This window comes from Heptranchias perlo, chromosome 23 (genome assembly GCF_035084215.1).
Source record: "Heptranchias perlo isolate sHepPer1 chromosome 23, sHepPer1.hap1, whole genome shotgun sequence".
NCBI lineage: Eukaryota > Metazoa > Chordata > Chondrichthyes > Hexanchiformes > Hexanchidae > Heptranchias > Heptranchias perlo.
Window position 1 is genome coordinate 5,741,972 of NC_090347.1, and position 26,616 is coordinate 5,768,587.

Below are 26,616 nucleotides of genomic sequence, written 5' to 3' on the forward strand. Positions count from 1 at the left end.
GTTGGTGCCGTCACAACAACAAGAAGCATGCCACTATCCAGGACAGAGCATTTTGTTTGATCAGTGCATTTGACACTGAAATCAATATCCACCCCTCTACCACCAGCAGAGTATAGCTGCAGTATTTACGATTTACAGTACACACTGCAGCAACTCACCAAAATTACTTTGACAGCACTTCCCCCCCTCTAAGGCCTCTACCACTCAAAAGGACAGGAGGAACAATGTCATGGCAACACCATTACTTCTAAGTTCCAATGACTTAGTCACTGGACCAGCAAAGGTGGGGGAAGAGGGAGGGGGTTCATTTCCTCATTTTCTTTAACATTTCAAATGGTGAACCCTGTCAAAATTACCAAGCTATGCAAAAAGCAAAATACTGCAGATACTGAAAATCTGAAATAAAAACAGAAAATGTCGGAACCACTCAGCAGGTCAGGCAGCATTTGTGGAGAGAGAAACATAGGGTTAACATCTCAGGATGATGACCTTCCAGAATCTGACGATCTGAAATGTTAACCCTGTGTTTCTCTTTCCACAGATGCTGCCTGACCTGCTGAGTGCATCCAGCATTTTTTGTTTGTATTATCAAGTTATACTATTGCCAACAGTGAAATTTTATAAGGTAACAGTGAAACAGGCATTTTAGTAAACCAACTAAAATGAATAGAGAAGTTTAAGAAAAGACAGTGACAGACTACAAACGCACTAAACTGGAGAGAATGGTGTTACTTGTTTTTATATGAGAAACACAAACCTCTGAGCTTTGCTTTTGAAATTTATGGTATCGCTTTATCTCTCAATGTATTAATGCCATGAAACACACTCCAGCCAATGCATAATCCTACTTTTACTGGAAAGCCACATACTGATCACAAGTGTCCTTGGATAATCAGAAGCAGAACCCTTGGTTGGCTTCCTTACACAACGGTGACGACACTTCAAAAGTAATTCATGTTAAATGCTTTGGGACATTTATGATTAATTCGATAAGGAACTATAAAATACAAGTCTATCTTAATTAACCAAAGAAATTCATATTATTGAATAATTGCTGTATTAAAAAATTATGTTTCTGATTCATCACCAATAACTCCAGATACTTACGTACCTACTGCAGTACATAACAAGACTGGATTCACACGAATTGACACATGAAGCAAAGTATTCCAAAGGGAGGTTTCTCTCAGTTGCTCCTGTGTTACTGTAATATATTAGTCAATCTCCCATAGTACTCGGAGATAAATAAAATGTGTGTCTGATTTCTCTGCTTGTCCTCCACTTTATTTCTTTCGTTCTTCTACTTATTATCAAACTCTTCCTCAACATCACGCTCTTTGTATAGTGCTCAAGTATTTCTGCTTGGTGTTGTCTCTGCATTTCTCCAACTCTTCTAATTCTTTGCCTCTTCCTCTTGCTGCAAGTATCTCCCTCCCTTTGCCTCCTGTGCCAAGAGGAAGCAGGGCAGAAAGTCGCGAAGGGACAAATAAGCCAGGACCAGGGCATGACAGCCATGGTCTGGGCCACGACTTGGATAGGAGCAAAAAGACCTAGGGTTTTAGGGAGAGGAAGGAGGAAGCTCGTCTGCCTTTTCCATATCTCTGAGCTCTCTTTCCTGACTTGCTCCCAACTGTCCCATCCAGTTTAGGCCCTGGATATGCCTTTCATAGTTCTCAGGACTTTGTCAGAACTTTCACCACAACTCCTCTTATCTCAGTTTAAATGATCTTTTCACATTACTGGTGATTGGCCTAATCTTACCTCAGTTATTCAACTGCTGCAAACTTGTAGTTAAGTTTGGCACTGCTGCGATATTGTGATTCTGGTGTATATTTCTTTGCTTTTGTTCTTAATCTGTAATTTTCCTTGGGTTTTCTCCCCAATCACATTTGGTAGCTATTGGTAGTAATTCCAAAATTTCAACTAAAAAGCTAAAATATATACAGACAGCGAAAGGCAAGATTAGAAGCCTAATCTTCGAATTCATATGAAATTCACAAACCACTCAAGATTTACTCTTGTGATTTAGGTCAGATGAATTTTGAGTAAGTAATAACATTATTAATCACTCGCAACCATCCACATTTCGACATCTTATCCTTTAAAACTGTCAGATTCAGCACAAGTGTACACATATGATATCGCCACTACAGTGACAACAGCAATGAGGACTGCTGTCCACAATCCTCCACCCCATTCATGTCACAGTAGGATTACCACCCATTTGATTAAAAGCCGGACAGACCAGTTTTGGCACTGACTGCACTTAATTTACTTGACTAAAAACATGACAGCAATTCAAAAAACAGCACACACACTGGTGGGTCACTCTTCATACGTACAGAGCACAAATATTTAAATGCCTTGAGTCCGCACTGTGACAATCTCTATAGGGGAAGTGGGTCAGGCCGACATTGCAGCATGAGGGAGACATTGGCAACTCCACGATGTATAGGCTGTTGACCAAAGGGAACAGGGTATGATGGTGAGGAGGTGACAAAATCCCGAGCAATGAAGTGGACCCATTTTTCAGTTTATGCATGTGCAAGGGGATCCCTCCGATGTATGCATATAGAATTTCTTTTATCAAAACCCCCTATCCTCTCTGGATCCCTCCTCCAGTTTTAGAATGAGCAAAAGGCAACAGCCCTATATCACAGCAAACGGAATTCTGCACGTATCTGCTCCCAAGTCGCCTCCAACTAAGTTTTAAATCATGATAAAAAGGGACACAATTGTTACCTCACTTTATATCATTCAGAATTAGCCTGTAAACCCCAGATTAAACACCTCACCACAACCAGTTGACACAGACTTCGATTTTTCTGCATTTTTGCAGCAGGAGTCATCACCCAATACATGACATTCCCACAATATTCAACCAATGCATGTAACCTTCCCGCCCCCAATCTGTCCGCTTCTATCCTCTCCTCTCCTGAAGATGCTGACTTTTGCTGGGTTGCAGTTCCATGGGTACCAGCAGCCCTCCAGTACTTTGCCAAAGAGACCATTCTTCACATACAAGTGTCGGCAGTAGGAGTCAGCAAACCAGTCAACTGCACATTACACCCAAGCCCAATCCTGCTCTTATCCAACATCCACTGGATAGCAAACAGGTGTGGAAACCCTAGCTGATTCTCCCCTTTGTAGTCCAGAAGCACTGAGGCCAATTACGGCATCTCAACTGCTGCCCTAGTTGAGATTAGTTTTCAGTGCAGACTGGGAACCAAACCTGGGGCTTCCTCTTCTGTTATGGGCCTTGTGTGATTTCTTTACTCACTGGGCCATTGGGGCAGCACAACCTTTTCTTTTTGCAGTTTTGAAAGGAACAGGCCTGCCAAGCACGAAACATGAAGCAGACACACATAAACACATGCTGACTTTAAAGTGAAGCCAATTTAACCACTGTTTGTGTCTGAAATTAACTTCTCCGGTCATTTCAGTTACACATAGCACCTTGGGACAGGCAGAGATTCCCCAAGCACTGCAACAATGTTCTATGGTGGGCAAAAAGGAGGTTAAATTTCATCTACTGGGATTTTCCGAAGTTTTTATTGCTGAACATCAAATGAAAAGGGCCAGGTGTTTGAGATACAGTAAGCATTACAGCAACACATATATTCTTACCTCTTTTTCATGCATTCGAACCAGAGTCTGCTCATTGCAGAATGTGCTAACATTTCCCAGGCTTGTTTTAGGTAAAATCTAAGGAGGAAAAAAAAAGGAAAAGAAAATAATACATCATGTTCAGTGATCAAAGAGAAAAGGGGGGAGAAAAGACTGAATTTCATGATACAAGGATCCAATAATAGTCTCTTCACTCTTCCTACCACCGATCATTTAGGAATCTAACACTTACCGGAGACAGAGGTATTGGTTTCTCCCGTAAATATCTGGGGTTTTTAATCTGGAAAACAAAAACAATGCCCGAATTATTGTTGATCGTGGTGGTGTCATTTTCCCTTTTAACTCTCCCACACAAACACACAATCAGGTGACTTCAAAAGACAGGGGGTACCTAAAAAGCAATTCCTCTTTACCAGTCAAAGCTGTTTTTAGAATTGCTTAGTTGCATCATACTGATTTTATTCTTCAAGCTCTTGCCATATATGCTCGCCCCATAACAAAAATAATTAAAGAACTATGCAATAAATCCAAATAGCCCATTTATGTCTAATCCTGAAATTTGCACAACCATTTGGGATCATGGCCTAGTGTTACACTGTGTAGTATGCTTGCTCGCTAGGCCATAGGGAATTGACAGCAATGGTGTTGAGGGAAAATCAGCCAAGGTTCTCAGTTATGTTTGCTCTCCAAAGATTCTTCCTGGAAATTTCATGCATGGACATCGAGCAAAGAAGATCAGGTGCTGATATGATGCCCTCCATGATAAAATAGATTGCCAAGACACATTGTTTAGGCTCATACGTGCACAATAGCTACTCAAGTGTGGTACTGGAGGGCTGTCAGCACCCGTGGAGCCATATCACACCAAGACTCTGTTTTCAGCAGAGAGCTTTATACAAATTACAATTCTTTTAAGTACCAAAATACTCAAGAGTAACAGCCCTGAATGTATATTGTGCACTGAGCCCACCACTGGGAAACCGCTGTCAGAACTAACTACACCAAAACTTCTAAAATGGAAATCACGCTCTGATCCAAGGACCATTTGCACATTTTCTCAAATAGCATTCACAGTTTATTAGTTTTTGCCAGTACTAATTGTTAGGTTATGTCTGTGAAAAATGACTTTCAACAACTGGCTTCCAATTCCAACAATTCTGAAACGGAAAGTCATTCTGGACAAGGTGCGGCAGAGCAAAGTATTTTGAACGTAAAGTGCTTCTGCATAAACCCGATTTTTTAAAAAAAGATAGTTTACTACACCTCCTCCAAACAGAAATGTGTCTGGATCTGAAAGCAGCTTGTGGAGATTAATCACTTCAGGTCTCCTGATCAAATGACATTAAGATGATTCAGTGGGTCCCATTCCAACTGATCACTACGGAACTGATGAGGGAATTGGCATCTTTACCATGTATGGATACTGATCTCCACTAAGAATCATGATTAACTTTAACATCATTTTGTTTCCTATTTTTTTTACCTTTTCATTTGAGCAGTGAATGGCAATGACAATGCTAAAATCGGGTTGAGAAGTTACCAAATTTGACAGCATGAAGAAGCCAAATCAGGCAGTCATTAACTAACGACACTTTATTAATTGAATCATTTCAATTTCATTATTAATTAAGCCTCATGACCTTTATGCTCAGAAACTACTCTATAATACGGGACAATGTTTCTAGGTCCCAAGAGTACAGAAGAGAATGTCTGCTCGTGAAAATGACTGGGGACGGGCGAATAAGTCGAAGAGAAGCAGATACCCAGTCAGAGTTTTAAAATCTTTAGCACTTGATGATGTTCAAGTACAAGTAGATCTTCTATGTTTCCCACAGTGAGATTGAGGTTGCAATAGGGGATTGTGGGACGTGGAAATGGAGAGGATTGCACATGGCCACGGAAAGACCTTGGGAAAAAGTTTGAGATGGTCTCAGAGGCAGTGAAGTGTTCTTCGACTGGCTCCTTCAAAATAAATTTTAAAAATGCTTCCGTTACCCACTACAGATAGATATAAATTAATAAATTTGTTCCCAACACCTACCAGTGCTAAATAAATACCCCTGCGCATGTAACTGCTGTACTTGTACAAATCATTGTTGTCCAATATGTTAGCCTCATGTGGCTAATTGGGAATCCAGATATAGTGAATTGCATTTTTGATTAGCAAATAAAAAAACGAGTAACAGACATCGTCATTGGGTATATGATCTCAATACTCATATTCATTCATATTGCCAAATGCATAGGCACTTTAACGTTTTTGTGTGTTTCTTGGTAAAATACTTAGACGAAAAGCAGAGTTGCAAGTGCTTTTTTGATCGATGTGAGTACTTTCCTTTCTTGGTTACTGCTTATTAGATATCTGCTAAAATGGTGTGAAACATGGATGAAAACACCAGACTTCAGTACCATGGAAACACCAGCAACATTGTATGGAGAGGGCAACTTTCATTGTGATCAGCTCGACCAATTGCAATAACTGCACCAGGCAAGCAGATGAAAGCAAGTCCAACCAATAGTGAGCAGCTCCAATGGGGCATGACACGGCAAAGGGCAAACAGCATCCATCCGCGTTCTGGATGGCGTGTCTCATTGCTAAGAATGTTGGCGTGCACAATCACTTTGATTAAGTCAAAGTACCACTCGCAACTGCCGGACAAAAACCTAGAAGTTGCACTAAGATGTGCTGTATCTGATAAATGCATGCCAGAATTCCAAACTTTGTTTGAAGAGAAAGAGTGCTAAGTTTTTCACTGAATGGGGATAGAAGCTTGTTAAGTAAATATACACGTGTGAAATACACCTATCCTGTATTTTGCATTTTCTACTAAAATTAGTGCATGCGGCTAAAACGGTGTCGCAGTAGCCACGATTGTGGCTAATCAGTGATTTCTATTGGACAACACTGACATAAATCGCTACAAAGGTCACCCACCACCTTCTTAGGACAACGAGGGATGGGCAATAAATGCTGTCTTGCCAGCATCACTCAACCAGAGAACAAGTTAAAACATCCCTCATCCCAGAGGCAGATATGAGCTGTGTTATTAGAACATGGAATGCTTTGCCATGAGTGGCTATTGTGGCAAGATTTAAATGAGAATTAGGGAACTATTTTAAAAGGAAAAATATAAATCAATATAGGGAAAGGGCACAAAAATGGGATTAGAGTAGGTAACTCCAGATGAAGAACGAGAACAGGCCTGTTAGGGAAAATGTTCTCCTCCTGTGCTGTAATTTCGATGATTCCAGATATGAAGGGCAGTCCGGTATTGGGCCATCAATGCACTGCATCAAATATTATCTGGAACCATAAATTCTCCATACAATGAACTCCTGACTTCAGCCAGGATTTGGGAGAGAAACAGGGAGTGGAGGCTGGCTGCTTTTCCAGTATGGAGGGAAGAAAAACATGAGGGTAAATAGCCATAAGCCACGTTAGTGGTTGACAATACAATGACATCGGCAGAGCCTGAAAGCAGGTCACCTTCTTGGCTTCACAGCTGGGAATGGTACATGGCACGTGATTGTCAAGGAGGAATATGTTTTTTTACCCTTCAATTTCCTCCCTTTCTCTTCGGAAGCTGTCAACTCTTGCTAAGGTTTGGTTCCATGGGTGTTGGTCATCCGCCAAGACCTCACCAAAGTGAAGGGGGATACATTAAAAGAACAAGGGGAATACTTTAAAAACAAATACATATACTATCATATGTAGTGAGTATTTATGAATTTTCTTTTACTGAGAGAATAATGAGTGCCTGGGAATGACACATCTGTCCTCTAATCAAAGAGTTCAATGGCCATTCTAAACCACAAAAACAAAGCTCAAGCTGTTCATTATTACTATCCTTTGAACCCTCCGATTAGAGATTATGCTTCCTGCTATTTGTTCGTATTTTTGTATGTGCGTATGTATGTATAATATTTTATTTTTTTATATATATATAAATAAATAACACACATATACATATACACACACACACACTTTCATTCAGTTGTTGGCTCCTTATCCTGGTTTTCTAATGATGGCAATATTTCCTTGACAAATGCTGATGTTTAATGAAGTAGATTAATCCTTTGTGACAGATAACGGAGAATGAATAATTTTTATCCCACCACTGATTGCCAGGATTTACTGTAGTTGGCACATAGTCTCTGGTTTTAAATGTTGCTGCCGTGTTATTTAATTAGGTGGATATATTTAAAGCCTACCTGGCTTTTGTGGTTTATTTTTCATGACAATCGTAATATTTAATGTAATAACCAACCTGCAATTATAAAAGTTACAAAGAGAACTGAATTCTCTTACGTACTTCTAGAACAGATGTAGCCTTCTGCCCCTCTGCAGCCCAGTACATTTCCCAGAGCAGTTCAGTGGTGCAGCTGTTTGTGGTGTCTCCTTCACTGACTACTGAAATGACTTTGAAGTTTGTAGAGGCCAATACCAGTCTATTTGCTCTCATGCAAAGCCACAACTAAAGGATATGGAATGACTGTACTCACTTTGATCTGTTTATTACTAATATTGTATTCTCAATTGAGTTAGTCACTGAACTGCAAAGCTATTGTTTAGCTATTGGTTACTCTATTTATGTGACGAACCGTAACTTGTCAAAGTGCCGAGAACTTAGTAGGGAGTTTAACTGTTTACACGATTACTGAAGTTTGCTATCCTAAACAAAACGTCAATGAATGTGTGACAAATTTTACTCAAAAGTCAAAATTTCCTTTTCATTGGACCCCAACATTAAAATGTGTTTCAGAGAGATTTTTTTTAAATCAACAAAAATCTGAATTGAACAGCCTGACATGATAGCTATAATAGTGGTAGAGCTGAGACTCCCAATGAGTCTTCCTTGCTTCAAGTGCACCCTCTGTAGGTGAGTTTTCCTGATTCTTCAGTGGGTTACAGCAGCAGAAAGTACTCAATCCTGGAGAAAGGGTGAGGAAAGAGAGACACAGGGGGATGGGGAAAGATCATTCCTGGAGCAAGGAGGAAGAAACAAATAATTATCAGGGAGGCCTATCCAAAAGGCGAGTGCACGGCAGCACTGACAATAGCCAAAGAAACATCTGCATGTCAAATCATTCCATCGTCTTCACTGACAGAAGGCAGCAAAAAAGGGGGAAAACAGTGGAAGGAAACCTATTTAACAAAAATGTTTCTCAATGAAAATGCTCAAGTAATAGTCATAATCAACAAAGCTAACCTAAACCAAAAGTGAACAAACAGAACATACCCCAAGATTCCAGCTGTTTAATCTTGCTTCAAAGTCACTGTCATCAGAGGATGTAACTGGCCTGGGTTCAGAAACTACCTGGAAATACAATTCAAATCAATTTTACACTAAACCCATTAAACTTCATGAAACAGATTGGGTTTCGAAGTGAGAAACAAATATAAATCCTTTCAAATACTTTCTATATAGATGTACAAAATGACTTTGTTGAAATCAGAAAAAATTGAAGGCCTGAGCTAAAAGTTTGAACTTTTGGTATCACAATGAGCAGGTTATTTTCTCGCCACTGTCCACACAATGGTGAGCTTCACCTTTCACTACAGTGTAAGAGGTGTTCTCTTCCTTCTCAAAAGCATCCTAGAATGGTGAACACTCTTCCCACCCGAGTTTCAATGTATTATTAAAAAAACAAGTTATCGATGACCCAGATTAATGGCAGCATTTCTCTGAGATTTTTAATTTCTTCACGTGAATAAAATCTGATAACTGGACTAGGCCATTTAACCCCTCGAGCCTGTTCCATCATTTAATTAGATCATGGCTGATCTGCTCAATTCCGTTTACCTGCCTTTGACCATGTCCTTTGATACCCTTACTTAACAAAAATCTATCGATCTCATGCTTGAAAGTTTCAATTGACCTAGCATCCACATCCTTTTCAGGAAGAGAATTCCAGATTTTCACTACCCTTTGTGAGATTTCACTCCTAAATGGCCGAGCTTTAATTTTAAAATTATGCCTCCTTGTTCTGGAATCCCCATCAGAGGAAATCGTTTCTCTGTATCTATCCTTCAAATCCCTTCATTATTTTAAAGAACACAATTTGATTGCCCCTCAATCTTCAAAACTCAAGGGAATACAAGCCAAATTTATGCAGCCTGTCTTCATAATCTAACCTTTTAAGCCACAGTATCATTCTGATGATTCTGCGCTGTACCCTTTCCAACAGATCTTTCTTGACGTTCGGTGTCCAAAACTGAACACAGTACTCCAGATGGGGATCTGACCAAGGCTCTGTACAACTGAAGCATCACTTCCTCAGTTTTGTATTACAACCCCATTGAGATAAAGGCCAACATTCCATTAGCCTTTTTGATTACTTTCCTAGACTCTAATATTCTAGAAAGCAAAACTGCTCCAATTAATAGGGTTCTCTCGGAGAACCATGATTACAAAAACTCAGCTTAGAATACAAATGTGCAAGTGTGTAGCTGCCAGTAAACCCATATCTTCCTTATTCTCATTAACTCTCTACACCAGCTCTCTCAAGCATTTGTTTATCTTGTTTCGAGTCCGAGAGTGGGAGGAGAGTCCGAGAGGTGAGCGCAGTGTAAAACCAGAGTTCCGAGAGGTGAGCGCAATGTAAAAGGAGAGTCTCGAGAGCGGGAATAGAGTCTGAGAGGTGAACACAGTGTAAATCTAAGGCAGGCCATGGCAGCAGAGCTCACACCCATGACATGCTCCTCCTGCACTATGTGGGAAGTCATGGACACTACAGGTGTCCCTGGCGACCATGTGTGCAGGAAGTGTGTCCAGCTGCAGCTACTGGCTAACCGCATTTCGGAGCTGGAGCTGCGGGGGGATTCACTGTGGAGCATCCGCGATGCTGAGATTATCATGGATAGCATGTTCAGTGAGGTGGTCACACAGCAGGTAAAGATTACGCAGGCAGAAAGGAAATGGGTGACCGCCAGGCACAGTAAAAGGACTAGGCAGGTAGAGCAGGAGTCCCGTGGGGCCATCTCCCTCTCAAACAGGTATACCGCTTTGGTTACTATTGGGGGAGATGGCTTATCAGGGGAAAGCAGCAAGAGCCAAGTTCGGGGCACCACGGGTGGCTCTGCTGCATGGGAGGGGAGGAATAAGAGTGGCAGGGCTATATTGATAGGGGATTCAATTGTAAGGGGAACAGATAGGCATTTCTGCGGCCGCAAACGTGACTACAGGATGGTATGTTGCCTCCCTGGTGCTAGGGTTAAGGATGTCACGGAGCAGCTGCAGGGCATTCCGGAGGGGGGGGTGAACAGCCCGTAGTCGTGGTCCATATCGGTACCAACGACATAGGGAAAAAAAAGGGATGAGTTCCTGCAAGGTGAATTTAAGGAGTTAGGAGATAAATCAAAAAGCAGGACCTCAAAGGTAGTGATCTCAGGATTCCTACCAGTGCCACGTGCTAGTGAGTATAGTGAGGAGAACAGACCAGATGAATGCGTGGCTTCAGGCTTGGTGTAGGAGGGAGGGATTTAGATTCCTGGGACACTGGGACCGGTTTTGGGGAAGGTGGGACCTGTACAAGCGGGACGGGTACACCCGAGCAGGACCGGTACCGATGTCCTCACGGGGGTGTTTGCTAGTGCTGTTGGGGAAGGTTTAAACTAGAATGGCAGGGGGATGGGAACCTGAGCAGGGAGACAGAGGAGGGGGAAACAAGGATAGAAACAAAAGACAGAAAGAGAAGGAGCAAGTGTGGAAGGCAGAGAAAACACGGGCGAAAAACAAATAGGGCCATAGTGCAAAATAAAACTAAGATGGCTCACAATCTTAAAAAGACAAGTCCAAAGGCATTGTGTCTTAATGCGTGGAGCATTCGCAATAAGGTTGATGAATTAACAGCGCAGATAGATATTAACGGTTATGATATAGTTGCAATTATGGAGACATGGCTGCAGGGTGACCAAGGATGGGAACTGAACATCCAGGGGTATTCAATATTTAGGAAGGACAGGCAAAAAAGGAAAGGAGGTGGGGTAGCGTTGTTAGTAAAGGAGGAAATCAATACAATAGTGAGGATGGATATTGGCTCGGAAAATCACGATGTGGAATCTGTATGGGTGGAGCTAAGAAACACCAAGGGGCAGAAAATGTTGGTGGGGGTTGTCTATAGGCCCCCAAACAGTAGTGGAGATGTAGGGGATGGGATCAAACAGGAAACCAACTAGAAAACAGGCGATCCTAGAATGGGTATTGTGCAATGAGAGAGGATTAATTAACAATCTTGTCGCGCGGGGTCCCTTAGGGAAGAGCGACCATAACAAGATAGAATTCCTCATTAAGATGGAGTGTGAAATAGTTGAATCCGAAACCAGTGTCCTGAATCTAAATAAAGGAAATTATGAAAGTACGAGGTGCGAGTTGGCTATGATAGATTGGGGAACTTTATTAAAAGGGATGACGGTGGATAAGTAATGGCTAATAATTAAAGAACGTGTGCAGGAATTACAACAATTATTCATTCCTGTCTGGCGCAAAAAAAACACAGGAAAAGTGTCTCAACCGTGGCTTAGCTAAGAAATTAGGGATAGTATTAGATCCAAAGAGGAGGCATATAAAATTGCCAGAAAAAGCGGCAAGCCTGAGGATTGGGAGCTGTTCAGAATTCAGCAAAGGAGGACAAAGAGATTGATTAAGAGGGGAAAAATAGAGTATGAGAGTAAACTAGCAGGGAACATAAAAACTGACTGTAAAAGCTTCTATAAATATGTCAAGAGAAAAAGATTAGTGAAGACAAATGTAGGTCCCTTACAGTCAGAAATGGGGGAAATTATAATGGGAACAAAGAAATGACAGAACAATTAAACACATACTTTGGTTCTGTCTTCACAAAGGAGGACACAAATAACCTGCCAGAAATGTTAGGGAACCAAGAGTCTAGTGAGAGGGAGGAACTGAAGGAAACCAGTATTAGTAAAAAAAATATTGCTAGGGAAATTAATGGGCCTAAAGGCTGACAAATCCCCAGGGCCTGATGATCTACATCCCAGAGTACTAAAGGAAGTGGCCCTGGGAATAGTGGATGCATTGGTGATCATCTTCCAAAATTCTATAGACTCTGGAACAGTTCCTACAGATTGGAGGGAAGCAAATGTAATGCCATTATTTAAAAAAGGAGGGAGAGAAAAAAAACAGGGATTTACAGACCAGTTAGCCTAACATCAGTAGTGGGGAAAATGCTAGAGTCTATTATAAAAGATGTGATAACAGAACACTTGGAGGGCATTAATGGGATTCAGCATGGCTTCATGAAAGGGAAATCATGCTTAACAAATCTGGAGTTTTTTGAGGAGGTAACTAGTAGAATAGATAGGGGAGAACCAGTGGATGTGGTGTATTTGGATTTTCAGAAGGCTTTTGATAAGGTCCCACACAAGAGGTTAGTGTGCAAAATTAAAACATGTGCAATTGGGGGGAATATACTGGCATGGATTGAGAATTGGTTGACAGACAGGAAACAGAGAGTAGGAATAAATGGGTCTTTTTCCAGGTGGCAGGCAGTGACTAGTGGGGTACCGCAGGGATCAGTGCTTGGGCCCCACCTATTCACAATATATATCAATGATTTGGATGAGGGAACTAAATGTAACATTTCCAAGTTTGCAGACGACAAAAAGCTGGAGTTGAATGTGAGCTGTGAGGAGGATGCAAAGAGGCTGCAATGTGATTTAGACCAGTTGGGTGAGTGGGCAAGAACATGGCAGATGCAGTATAATGTGGATAAATGTGATGTTATCCACTTTGGTTGTAAAAACAGAAAGGCAGATTATTATCTGAATGGTGATAGATTGGGAAAAGGGGAGGTGCAACGAGACCTGGGTGTCCTTGCACACCAGTCGCTGAAAGCGAGCATTCAGGTGCAGCAAGCAGTTAAGAAGGCGAGTGGTATGTTGGCTTTCATTGCAAGAGGATTTAAGTACAGGAGCAGGGATGTCTTACTGCAGTTATACAAGGCCTTGGTGAGACCACATCTGGAGTATTGTGTGCAGTTTTGGTCTCCTTATCTGAGGAAGGATATCCTTGCCATGGAGGGAGTGCAACAAAGATTTATCAGACTGATTCCTGGGATGGCAGGACTGACAAATGAGGAGAGATTGGGTCAACTCGGCCTATATTCACTCGAGCTTAGAAGAATGAGAGGTGATCTCATCGAAACGTATAAGATTCTAACAGGACTCGACAGACTAGATGCAGGGAGGATGTTCCCGATGGCTGGGGAGTCCAAAACCAGGGGTCACAGTCTCAGGATACGGGGTATGCCATTTAGAACGGAGATGAGGAGAAATTTCTTCATTCAGAGGGTGGTGAACCTGTGGAATTCTCTACCACAGAAGGCAGTAGAGGCCACATCATTAGATGTATTCAAGAAGGAGATTGACGTATTTCTTAATGCTAAAGGGATCAAGGGCTATGGGGAAAAAGCGGGAACAGGGTACTGAGTTAGATGATCAGCCATGATCATTTTGAATGGTGGAGCAGGCCCGAAGGGCCAAATGGCCTACTCTTGCTCCTATTTTCTATGTTTCTTCGATCATTCTCACTCGAAATGCATTTTGTTTTTTCTGCTCTATTACATGAAGATTACTGTATTCATTTTATTAAGGATTACTGTATCCCTTCTATAATAATTCAAAATACAATGTTGAAGAACTAGGAAGGACATGAGAATGAAATCTAGCAGAAGGATGATGTTGGGGAGGAGGAGAGAGGAACTACAGCAGAGTAAATTAAATAATCATAGGAAATGAAAATAAACTAAGCAGAACAAAGACCATCAAAAAAAAGAGCATCAGCCCAAAGAAAAACATGAAAACACAACAGGTGTGAAAAATAAGTTCAGAAAGGAGTAGCACAGCCAAGAAAGAGAAAAAAAAATCAAAGGTTTGTAAATGAAACAGGGATTAACAAAACAAACATCTGAAAATAAATTTGGCAAGAAAATGAAATAAACAATTCAACCAAAAAAATGTAGACCAAAAGGGAGGAAACCTCAAGCCATAAGTTTGGCAAAGTATTGGATTCTGTCAACCACTTCAGTGGAGCTCCAAAATGGCATGGGTACTGCAACAATTTACCAATCAACAGACAGTACATTCACATGGGAGCTGGGAAGTGCAGTTGCGTTAACACAATGTCCATTCATCCCTGGGGCGTGGATTAGAATTAAGCCCTGTTTAGTGAAATGAAAGGCTCCATAATTGTAAGGATCCCAAGTAAAATGATCCTGGGTATTCTCAACCTGGGTTCCTAATTAATTCAAGAACAAATCTTCACCAAGTTGTTAGTCTAACTCAGAGGTCACAAGGCGGCCTGCTGACAGAGATTGAAATATGGCACAAGCTTGAAGTGCTGCACATTGTTGGGACAGTTCAAATGAACTTCAACCCACATCTTGCACACATTATTCCTGGCTAGAGTGTAATTGGCTAGTGTAAAACAGTTATCAATACTATTGCATAGAGGTGATGCTAAAATTCAAAGTGTAGCACTAGATCCAGAAATAGTCCTCACTGGAATTAGGACTCTTAAAGCTCGTCGGGCTGCTCAGCCTTTTGATATTCACCCTAGGATATTGAAAAAAAAATTGGGACTATGTTATGCGAACCACTGGTTCATATATTTAACAGCTCACTGAATTGTAATTTTTCCTGTGGACTGGGGAGATGCCCATGTGGTACCTACATTTTAAAAAGGTGGTAAATTAGAACCAGGAAACCATAGGCCCATTAGTTTAACTTCAGTTATAGGCAAATATGTTTTAGAACTGACAATGGACAAGGCCATACTAGACGAAGTGATGAGTAACGCACCAAAATTAGTTAACAAAATGACTAAGGGAACATCTTGCGAATATTGGCCATAATGTGACGAATTTGATATCAGGTTTGAAAGGGTGAAGGAAGAGTCACAGGAGCAAAATCAGACAAAAACTGATATCGAGCCAAAAAAGGAAACATTAGGACAGGTGACACAAAGCTTGGTCAAAGAGGTAAGTTTTACGGAGTGTCTTAAAGGAGGACAGAAAGGTGGAGGAGCAGAGAGGTTTAGGGAAGGAATTCCAGAGCTTAGGGCCGAGATAGCTAAAGGCACGGCCACCAATGGCGGGGGGTGGAATGCTTAATCTTTCTCTTTGGTACTTACCAAGAGACTCAAACTGTTTGATTCATTCACGCTCAGTCAATCTGATATTTAATTGGTTATTTAAAAGATAAGGTCATTATTTAAGGCAATCACCAATTTTGCCCTATGGACATAACACTTCGAGATGCAAAACCCTGAAATGTGACAGTTTTGAATTGAGACACTCTTTGAAAGGTGCAACAACCCACGCTAAACAAGACTTTAATTATATAGATTGATATGGATTTTTTCATAAACTTGTATAGTTAATTGATGGCACAAAATGATGCAGGACTCCACAGGTAATACAAAATTCCTCAGACTTTTGGAAGAGCAGCATTCCATGGTGTATATCCAAATGAGGAATATTAGAGTTTAAACAGAAAATGTCAACTTTACATAACTTTCAAATATTTATCAAATAAAAAGGTTAAGGGTTGCAGGGGGTGGTAAGACACTGGTCAGGCAACCACAATTTTCCCACACAGCAAGCTCCTGATCCCAGCTGTCCCAGCAGGGAAGTCATCATGTGAGATTCAGGCCTTTCCCACAGTTAAAGAGAGCAGAGAAAATATTAGAGGTGAGTAACACAGATTTTTTTTGTGCACTTTCCAATGGTTTTGTTGAAAATCAATACTGACAAGAGAAAATTCAAATAGAAATTGCAAAGTTGTATTAGGTTTGACACCTCCTGAGCCTGGCAGCCATGGAAATTAATGGAGTCAAGGTCATGTGTACCTGCTGCCAGGTGTTGAAAAGAATGGCTTTGGTTTTACGGCCATCAAGCTAGAAATTTGGTTCATCCTGGACCTTCCAGTTAGGACAGACAATTGGAGAGTGTAGCAACTCGCATTGGCACAGACACTAGGACTTTTCATAATGTTTTTGACAGTAGATTACAGAAGTATGAAATTGAGACATGGTAACAGTGGAAAGACCTAATAAGTGGGAAAGAAATTAAAGTAGGACAAATAAAAACAGTTAGGTAACAAATTGAAGATCACCCTCCGAGGTTTTCAGGTTTGGCAGGCTCTATAAGCTGCTGCTATTTTTCAAGGTCGTAATGTCAGTATCAAAGAATTCAATGCTCTTGCTCTTTGTTTGTTAAGATCCTCCAGTACTGTAGGTCCCAAGGATGATACAGTCCTCACCTTGCTTGATTTGTCCCGAATGATTATTTCTACTTACGTGTCAGCTTGGCTCAGTGGTAGCACACTCACTTGAGTCAGTAGATTGTGGGTTCAAGATCCACTCCCAAGACATCAGCACATAATCTAGGTTGACATTCAAATGTAGCACTGAGGGAGTGCTGCATTGTCGGAGGTGTCATCTTTCAGATGAGATGTTACACTGAGGCCCCTTCTGCCCTCTCAGGTGGGCGTAAAAATCCCATGGAACTACTCAGAGGAGCAGAGAAGTTCGTCCGGTCTTGTGGCCAACATTAATCCCTCAACCAACATCAAAACAGGTTAACTGGTCATCTATCCCATTGCTGCTTGTGGGACCTTGCTGTGCCCAAATTGGCTGCTGTGTTCGCAGACAAAGCAACAGTGACTACACTTATAGTAAGGAATCTTACAACACCAGGTTATAGTCCAACAGTTTTATTTGAAAATCACAAGCTTTCGGAGGCTTTCTCCTTCGTCAGTTTCTCCTTCACTCACCTGACGAAGGAGAAAGCCTCCGAAAGCTTGTGATTTTCAAATAAAACTGTTGGACTATAACCTGGTGTTGTAAGATTCCTTACATTTGTACACCCCAGTCCATCACCGGCATCTCCACATCATTACACTTATAGTAATTCATTGCATGTGAAGTGCTTGGGACATCCCAACGACTTGAGAGGCATTACATAAATGCAAACTCTTTACTTTCTTGCAATACAATTTGATTTTCGCTGTTTATACATTCAACATCATACATGGAGTGTTTTCAGTGCACAAAATGGCTGAATTTTAATTGTAGAAAGTATTTTGACCCCAATGCTAACACAGTATAAAACCCCAGACCACTAAAAATCGAGATTTCTTTTTCAGTAGCTCAAAGGGGTCTGTGCTATCAATTAATTCATAGTCAATACTTATATGCCTTCATGTTGCCACTGTATTTTGGTCTTAAAGCTGGGGTCAAGAGAGCGAGGTAATCATAATACGTTTCCATTGGTTTTATTTTTAAAAAAGGAACTCAAATGATGATCTTTACTTAGAATAGTTCAAAACTGGACCCCCCAGAAGAACTTACTGCAATAAAATGTAAAGAACCTAACACCAGTTGTCCTGATATTCAATAACATTTATTTAAGAATTAATAAAATCACGAAGGAAAGCTTGTAAACATGGCTGTGCATGCTTTAGTGAGCTATCTATGCACACTATGTTTTGACTGCAGTTGTCAGTCCACCATTAAAGGTTGTTTACAGTTAACCTCTTTTTATGAGTGCAGTTAGACTAAAACGAAGGGGAACCGTCTACATGAGAAGTCTTTGAAGAAATAAGACTGATGGCAAAGTAGATTTTATACTGCACATTAAACATTAACAATTTGATTCCTAAGAGGAACAATACAGCATTTTTGTATTGCTTTTGGTTCAGCCGTAGTCCTCTGCCATAGACATAACGTATTCTCTATAAACAATCATAAATTGTGTCTTCAAACTTATGTTCACCATCAATGGATCAACTGAGACTTGAATTGGTTCCTTTAGTTACTATAATTGAAATAAATGAAAATAGGAGTGGAACTCCATTTAGGGCACTCCTATCAGAATGAAATTTAGCATGCATCAGTTGCAGAATTCCCTTTAAATTGTGTCATTTTACCGTACACAATGTTTCTACTTTTGCTAATGAATATCCAAAGAGGATTTGGATGAGATTATTAATGTTCACCAAAAGCATTCAGTCAATAAGAAGCTCTTATCAACAATGTTAATCAAGTTATATGACGGCTCTCAAGGACATTTGATTAAAGTTCAAAACAGTTTATTTTTACCCAATATAATTCATTGCCAAGTCCATATTTAGAATAGTGTCTAAGTCCTCGAATGGCTCTGTGGGTAAGTATATCACATGGTGTGGAACCGAGTCATACAGGCCAAAAAGATTTCTAATTCAATCCCTGATCTGTGCAGAGTATGAAGAAAGCAGTATTTTTTTCCTATCAAATAGGGAACATTTCTATATTTTATATCATTAACTTTTGCAATAACTAGAGGATCATTTGGACTCAAGTCAACATAAGAATCATGTTGCCCATGTATGAGATCGCATTAGGAAGCCGATAAAAGTCTCTTTTATTCAAAAATCTTACAGATCATCAGACTATATATGGATTCATTCTAAAAAGAGTATTTTAATCCCTTGTCGACTAATTCTATCTTTATTGTTTTAAGTAAACACTGAAGTCAGAAAGGAATAAAACTAAGAGAAATGGAAGAAATATTCATAACAGGTCAAAATCTTGGAACTCCCAACGTAACAACATTGTAGGAATACCTTCACTACAAGGACAGCAGCAGTTCCAGAAGGAGGTCCACCACTACCTTCTCAAAGGCAACTAGGGATGGGCCAATGCCAGCTTTGCCAGTATTGCCCATATTTCGAGAATGAATATATTTTGGCGCGGACTCGATGGGCCGAATGGCCTCCTTCTGTGCTGTAACCTTTCTATGATTTGGAAAAAAAACTCCAGCAGGGAAAAAAATATGTTCAGATTTCAGTTCAGTCAACAGTTACCTTATTGTACAAACAGCGCCCATCTATTTAAAAATAGAAAGTGTGTGCAATTTTGGATATCCTACCTTCAAAAGTATACCAAGTAGGTTCTGAGAAGAGTGGCAAGAATAATTCCAGCATTTGGGGCTCTAAATTATCAAGAGGCATTCTAAAAAATAGAACTTCTTGTCATTGTCAGTTTGGCTCAGTGGCAGCACTCTCAGCACCTCTGAGATGGAAGGTTGTGGGTTCAAGCCCCACTCCAGAGACTTAAGCGCATAATCCAGGCTGACACTTCAGAACAGCACCAAGAGAGTGCTGCACTGTTGGAGGTGCCATCTTTTGGATGAGACGTTAAACTGAGGTCCTGTCGACCCGCTCAGGAGGATGTAAAATATCCCATGGCACTTTTCAAAGAAGAGCAGGGAAGTTCTCCTGGTGTCCTGACCAACATTTATCCCTCATCCAAGGACACAAAAACAGATTATCTGATCATTTATCTCATTGTTGTATGTGGGACCTTGCTGTGCACAAATTGGAAGTCACATTTGGCTACAATACAACAGCGACTACTCTTCAACGGTAATTCAATGGCTGTAAAGTGCTTTGGGATATCTTGAGGATGTGAAAGATGCTATATAATGCAAATTCTTCCTTTTCTTTCTATTGAATCAAGAACTGAAGAAGAAATACTAGAAATGAGAAGAATTGTTTTTTCCCCATCTGAGTAATAAACATTTGGAACAGATTTCCAGCAAATGTAGTTCATCCAAAGTCAATCAGTTCCTTAAAAAGATCAGGTTTAATATCTGCTTATGAGCAGGATTGAGTTATAAGGCAGACATAATTGATCAGGTGCTTTATACAACAAGATAGCTTCTAGAACAAGAAGATTATATTTTCTAGTGTTCTTATAATCCTAGCCTCAAGAGCATCTACTGCTACACCAGACCAATATTGGTGTTTCCTTACATCTTTCTGAATAAAATTCCCAAATTAGTGCCAACATTTGCTGCATTATCAGCTGTGTGCTGCAGACTCTCATTCACTGGGAACTGGATGCTGTCTCCTCAAATTCACCTCACTTTGATCTCTTAGAGCCACCTGAAAAGTATCTTTAACCCCATCAGTCTGGGCTGGATTCAAACACACGTCCTAGAGGTGAAGGACAGAGCTTTAACCACTGCACCTCCCATCCCTCAAGGATTTATAGTCCACCATAAATCGTGCTACAATACTCATTTAACTATAGTGGTATGGTAAAATACCACTAACCTACTGAACCACCCAGCCTCAGGTCAGATACTTCTAATTGTAATGCTTAACTTTATCTGCCCTTTCCTTACTCTCTAATTACAAGAGGTGGGATTACATGACTTCTGCAAACCCTCTCGAAGTCTTCACTCAATGTGGTAATTGGTAAGCAACAAAATGCTTTTATTTTCCCAAATAAAGTGACAACATAAAATGCCCTTTAAAAGGGATACCATAAATTCCAACAATGTGCAATCTATCAGTTGATGAACTTGAGCCTACACAAAGTGTTGTCTTGAAAGCACAAGAAACGATTTCTATTGTGAGCCATGCTTTTGAGCAGAATACTGGTGATACACCACAACAATGCTTCGCTACCTACTTGAGAAGTGAAAGAACTTTTCTGAAGAGTTGCATCTTCTTTAATTCATGCAAAATCTGCAAAACTTTTTTCTTGAAGCTGTTTTATATTTTCAGCCCTACCCCTCAGCCTTTCCACACACTATTCCTGGTTGATAGGGCAGACAGGTACACTGTTCTCAGACTTCTGCCTGTGCCACTCTGCAACTACTAAGAGATGCATATTGTAAACAATTTTACAACACCAAGTCATAGTCCAACAATTTTATTTGAAAATCACAAGCTTTCGGAGGCTTCCTCCTTCCTCAGGTGAATGTGGAAATGAAATCCTCGAACCTTTCGCATTTATAAGTCACAGAACAATACCTGGTGATTACAGATAGTCTTTCCAACTGCCCGTTGCCAAGGCAATCAAAGTGTTCAGACAGAGAGGTGTTACCTACAGAGCCACCGAATATACAAACAACCAAAAAAAAGAGAGAGAGGCAGAAACATAGAAACATCCGGAAGGAAGAGAAAGACAGCAAATGACCCGTTATATTAAAAACAGATAACTTTTGATCGCTGGTGGGGTTACGTGTAGCGTGACATAAACCCAAGATCCCGGTTGAGGCCGTCCTCATGGGTGCGGAACTTGGCTATCAATTTCTGCTCGACGATTTTGCGTTGTCGTGTGTCTCGAAGGCCGCCTTGGAGTACGCTTACCCGAAGGTCGGTGGCTGAATGTCCTTGACTGCTGAAGTGTTCCCTGACTGGGAGGGAACCCTCCTGTCTGGCGATTGTTGCGCGGTGTCCGTTCATCCGTTGTCGCAGCGTCTGCATGGTCTCGCCAATGTACCATGCTCTGGGGCATCCTTTCCTGCAACGTATGAGGTAGACAATGTTGGCCGAGTCACAGGAGTATGAACCATGCACCTGGTGGGTGGTGTCCTCACGTGTGATGGTGGTATCTGTGTCGATGATCTGGCATGTCATGCAGAGGTTACCGTGGCAGGGTTGTGTGGTGTCGTGGACGCTGTTCTCCTGAAAGCTGGGTAATTTGCTGCGAACGATGGTTTGTTTGAGGTTGGGTGGCTGTTTAAAGGCGAGTAGTGGAGGTGTGGGGATGGCCATAGCGAGGTGTTCGTCGTCATTGATGACATGTTGAAGGCTGCGGAGAACATGGCGTAGTTTCTCCGCTCCAGGGAAGTACTGGACGACGAAGGGTACTCTGTTGGTTGCGTCCCGTGTTAGTCTTCTGAGGAGGTCTATGCGATTTTTCGCTGTGGCCCGTCGGAACTGTCGATCGATGAGTCGAGCGTCATATCCCGTTCTTACTAGGGCGTCTTTCAGCGTCTGTAGGTGTCCATCGCGTTCCTCCTCATCTGAGCAGACCCTGTGTATTCGCAGGGCCTGTCCATAGGGGATGGCCTCTTTGACGTGGTTAGGGTGGAAGCTGGAAAAGTGGAGCATCGTGAGGTTGTCCGTGGGCTTGCGGTAGAGTGAGGTGCTGAGGTGCCCGTCTTTGATGGAGATTCGTGTGTCCAAGAAAGAAACTGATTCTGAGGAGTAGTCCATGGTACGCACCCATGAGGACGGCCTCAACCGGGATCTTGGGTTCATGTCACGCTACACGTAACCCCATCAGCGAACAAAAGTTATCTGTTTTTAATATAACGGGTCATTTGCAGACTTTCTCTTCCTTCCGGATGTTTCTGTTTCTGCCTCTCTCTCTCTGTTTTTGTTTTTTGGTTGTTTGTATATTCGGTGGCTCTGTAGGTAACACCTCTCTGTCTGAACACTTTGATTGCCTTGGCAACGGGCAGTTGGAAAGACTATCTGTAATCACCAGGTATTGTTCTGTGATTTATAAATGCGAAAGGTTCGAGAATTTCATTTCCGCATTCACCTGAGGAAGGAGGAAGCCTCCGAAAGCTTGTGATTTTCAAATAAAATTGTTGGACTATAACTTGGTGTTGTAAAATTGTTTACAATTGTCAACCCCAGTCCATCACCGGCATCTCCATATCAAGAGATGCATAACCTGCCCTCTAATTTTCCCTTCCCATCAGTGGAGAGAAACCTGCCTCCACTGAGCACCAACCTGTGACACTCCAGTCAAATTTAGCAATCCACCATGGGCATGAACTGGCATCCTATCCCTCTGCAGTATAGTGCAGTGGTACTCTAACAATTGATACTGTGCCCTAATCATAAAATTTCTGTTGTTTAATCTTCTGCACAATTAAAGGAAAACACAGAACCAGAGAACATTTTTAAATTCACAGCATTTCAGGGACAATGGAAAACGTTATTGGCTCTTTTATTTTCCACTCAAAATATAAGTGGCTGCATTTCCTATTCATTTCAATAGGATGTTAGGCAGGTAGCTGCCAACTGTGAACCACTCTGCATGTTTTTGCTGTGCACCCCTCTAAGTTTATAGAGTCCAAAGTCGCCACTTCAATAAGAACACAAATTCCTGGAATTCCATCAGATTTATCCGAAAGATTAGTCTATCTTTTCTCTTCATTGCCCAATGGACCTGCTGTGTATTTCCAAGATTTTCTGCTTTTATTTCATATTTCCAGCATTTGCAGTTTTTTTCTTCAGATCTCTAAGTAGCAACAGCGCAGTTTTTACAGTGAAATTGAAACCAAAGAAGGGTATTCTTAGTATGAACGTGCCAGTGACATACTAATCATGTTATGTAATCTTCAGACATGATAAGCCAATAATTGGGCAACCTGAACCATACATCAGCCCCTGACCTAAAAACCCAAATCTAACTCCATTCTGTGAGCAGTCTGGCAAGCAGACTTTCCTTTGCATGGTAAAACAAAATCTTGGCTTGATGTGTGAGATGAAAGAGTGTCCCTTCATCCAGATGCTACTGATAAGTCACCAAGGAGCTGCTTTGACATCAATTAAGATGTCTACGGTCTGGACCATCATCTTCCGAAGGAAGATGGCCTGGAATGAATGTGAATGTTCCTATCACAGGAAGTCAGTACTTGCACTATTAACGTAAACCTAAAGTGAAAACTTACCAAATTATTATCTCACAAAAAGAGAACACAACATTAGAAATTAAAACCTGCACTTATTTATCTTACTGTTATGTTAGTGGTAATATTTTCTTCATCTGATCTACGTATTGGACTAGCTGAACATGAACATGATGTTACCTTGCCATTGTACGTGTGTCTTCGCCTGTAACAAAACCACAAATAGTAACAATCAGTATTCCAGGAATGCAAGAATGTCAGAAACATAGGGGTAATGATAATCATCTTATACAGGGGAACACCTACATACTGTCACCAAGTATCAACTGAAAGTTAAAGGATTATATTTAATAACTAAAATGTGTCTTGCAAGTCAAATGATGGTCAAGATAAGAACAGCTTTGACCTGTTGTTAAATAACATTGCACAATTCTCAAAGGCAGATTTTCAAAGTTGCAATATTTCATGGCCCATTTTCTGTTTAGAAATTAGTTTCTTCTTTACTTTAGGTGCCCTCTCCATTTGGTACCATTCTTGCCTCCAGTCCAGGCACTGACACTGCAGTTCTACAATCAGCCAATAGGAAGTGCAGCTACAGGGTATCCAGTTGGCTTTGATTCCGATTTTTCCCACTAATCCATTTGAGGAAGCACTTTCCCTCCACTCCGTGCTGGGGTTGTGAAGATGGTGTGTGGAAAATTGTGGCCACATGCCCTTCCACTCCAGCAGTCTGGATGGCTGACCTAACAGACTACATACCTGAACCAGCTGCAATCATAGAATCATGGAAAGGTTACAGCACGGAAGGAGGCCATTCAGCTCATCGAGTCCGCGCCAGCTCTATGCAAGGGCAATCCAGCTAGTCCCACTCCCTCGCCCCATCCCCGTAGCCTTGCAAATTTTTTACTTTCAAGTACTTATCCAGTTCCCTTTTGAAGGCCATGATTGAATCTGCCTCCACCACCCTCTCGGGCAGTGCATTCCAGATCTTAACCACTCACTGTGTAAAAAAGCTTTTCCTCATCTCACCTTTGGCTCTTTTGGCAATCACCTCAAAGCTATGTCCTCTGGTTCTTGACCCATCCACCAATGGGTAGAGTTTCTCTCTATCTACTCTGTCTAGACCCTTCATGATTTTGAATTCTTTTTTATATCCTTGTGCCATAATCTGCAACATGCAAAGTACCTGGTAACCCTCACAGCTCAACTTTCTCACCATTATTTGTTAAAAGGTATTTATATTTTATTTCAGAAATCAGTTCGTTAGAGAATACTGGAATCCTGCACCTTTCCAAGGGTATTCATGTGTAAATTATTTGAATAAGCAAAATATATATTTATTATTGAATATTGCAGCCTTACTTACTTGGCATAAGTACAATGCCTCCAATGCTCCACCGCAAAAATTCCCCACAGTGAGTTCTAAATCTCAACTTTGTCATCCAGGGGATGGCACTGAGCAGAGAATAAATACTTCCCCAAAGGGAGGGAGGCATAGCCCCCATAGGTCACTGTCATGTCCCACTTACCAGCAGATATGCATGGCATCAGCAGGTTAGGAGGAGCAGATTTTCTGACCTTTTGGCTGGATTATGGTGCACAGGGAGACCTGCAGGTAGAAATCCCTCTCTGGGCTATTTTTAAACAAATTAATTGACGTGTTTGGGTGAAATTCCTGTGTTCACTAAAACAAGTTATTAAACTGTTAAAAATCAATTAAATGTGTTAACATAATTAAGTTAGCACAGAGAGTCATTTATTCCCTCAAGAGAGAAAATGGCGAAAGTGTAAGACTAACTGAAGATATACATTTTCTAGACCTCTGATGAAAAAGGGAAGACATACCAAAAAGAAAATTGATCTAAACATGCAGTACGTGTTAGTAAACTGTGAGTAGGCAGAAGCTAATAACTTGTACAATTTCTCACATGCAGTAGAGCCACAAAAATTAAAAATTAGTGTTGCACTTTTATCCCAACAAATACTGGACATATTCAAATAAATAAAGTAAACTACTTTACAGGGCAGCCTGCCAGCAACAATAGTGATCACTGGGACTCTACTATGCAGAATTTGAATTTGAATCCGGATTTTAACTGGAAATTGCACGATTTCACTAAAGGGTAGAGTTCTGACTGTCTGCACCAGACCACCTCAAGGAGGCAGGGGAGAGTATACTGACCGAGGAAGGACTCCCTTTGGGACTGCTGAAACATGCTTTCTGACAAGGTCTTACAGAATCTGTGAAGACATCTATGTGACTGTGAGACTGAGCGAGAAAGACACAGACATGGAAAAAGACACGGAGAATAAATTTAAACATCATTTCTACAAAATATTTACTTATTAGCTTTTCATTGTTTCTTCAAAAACAAGTTCAAATTCCACTTTTACTTGTCTCAGGATGTTGCAAAACGTTTTCAATGAGCATTAAACAGTGACGAAAAATACCAAACAGCATACATCCACTTAATTCCTGCAAGTTTCGGACATCATGTGAGCCATCAGAAAGCACTTCAATGATAAAGTGCAATGAATGAGGTT

At 41.0% G+C, this 26,616-nt stretch overlaps 1 protein-coding gene across 1 annotated transcript in view; it reads right to left on the reverse strand.

Moving 5' to 3' along the window:
- cep112 (centrosomal protein 112) overlaps positions 1 to 26,616 on the reverse strand; it is a 358,450-nt gene that overhangs the window by 286,357 nt on the left and 45,477 nt on the right. The window contains exons 6-9 of the mRNA XM_068003888.1: positions 24,253 to 24,277; positions 8,868 to 8,945; positions 3,860 to 3,907; positions 3,628 to 3,705 (exon numbers count right to left, since the gene is read on the reverse strand). Of these exons, the coding sequence (XP_067859989.1) occupies positions 3,628 to 3,705; positions 3,860 to 3,907; positions 8,868 to 8,945; positions 24,253 to 24,277 (229 nt within the window). The remainder of the gene's footprint in view (positions 1 to 3,627; positions 3,706 to 3,859; positions 3,908 to 8,867; positions 8,946 to 24,252; positions 24,278 to 26,616) is intronic.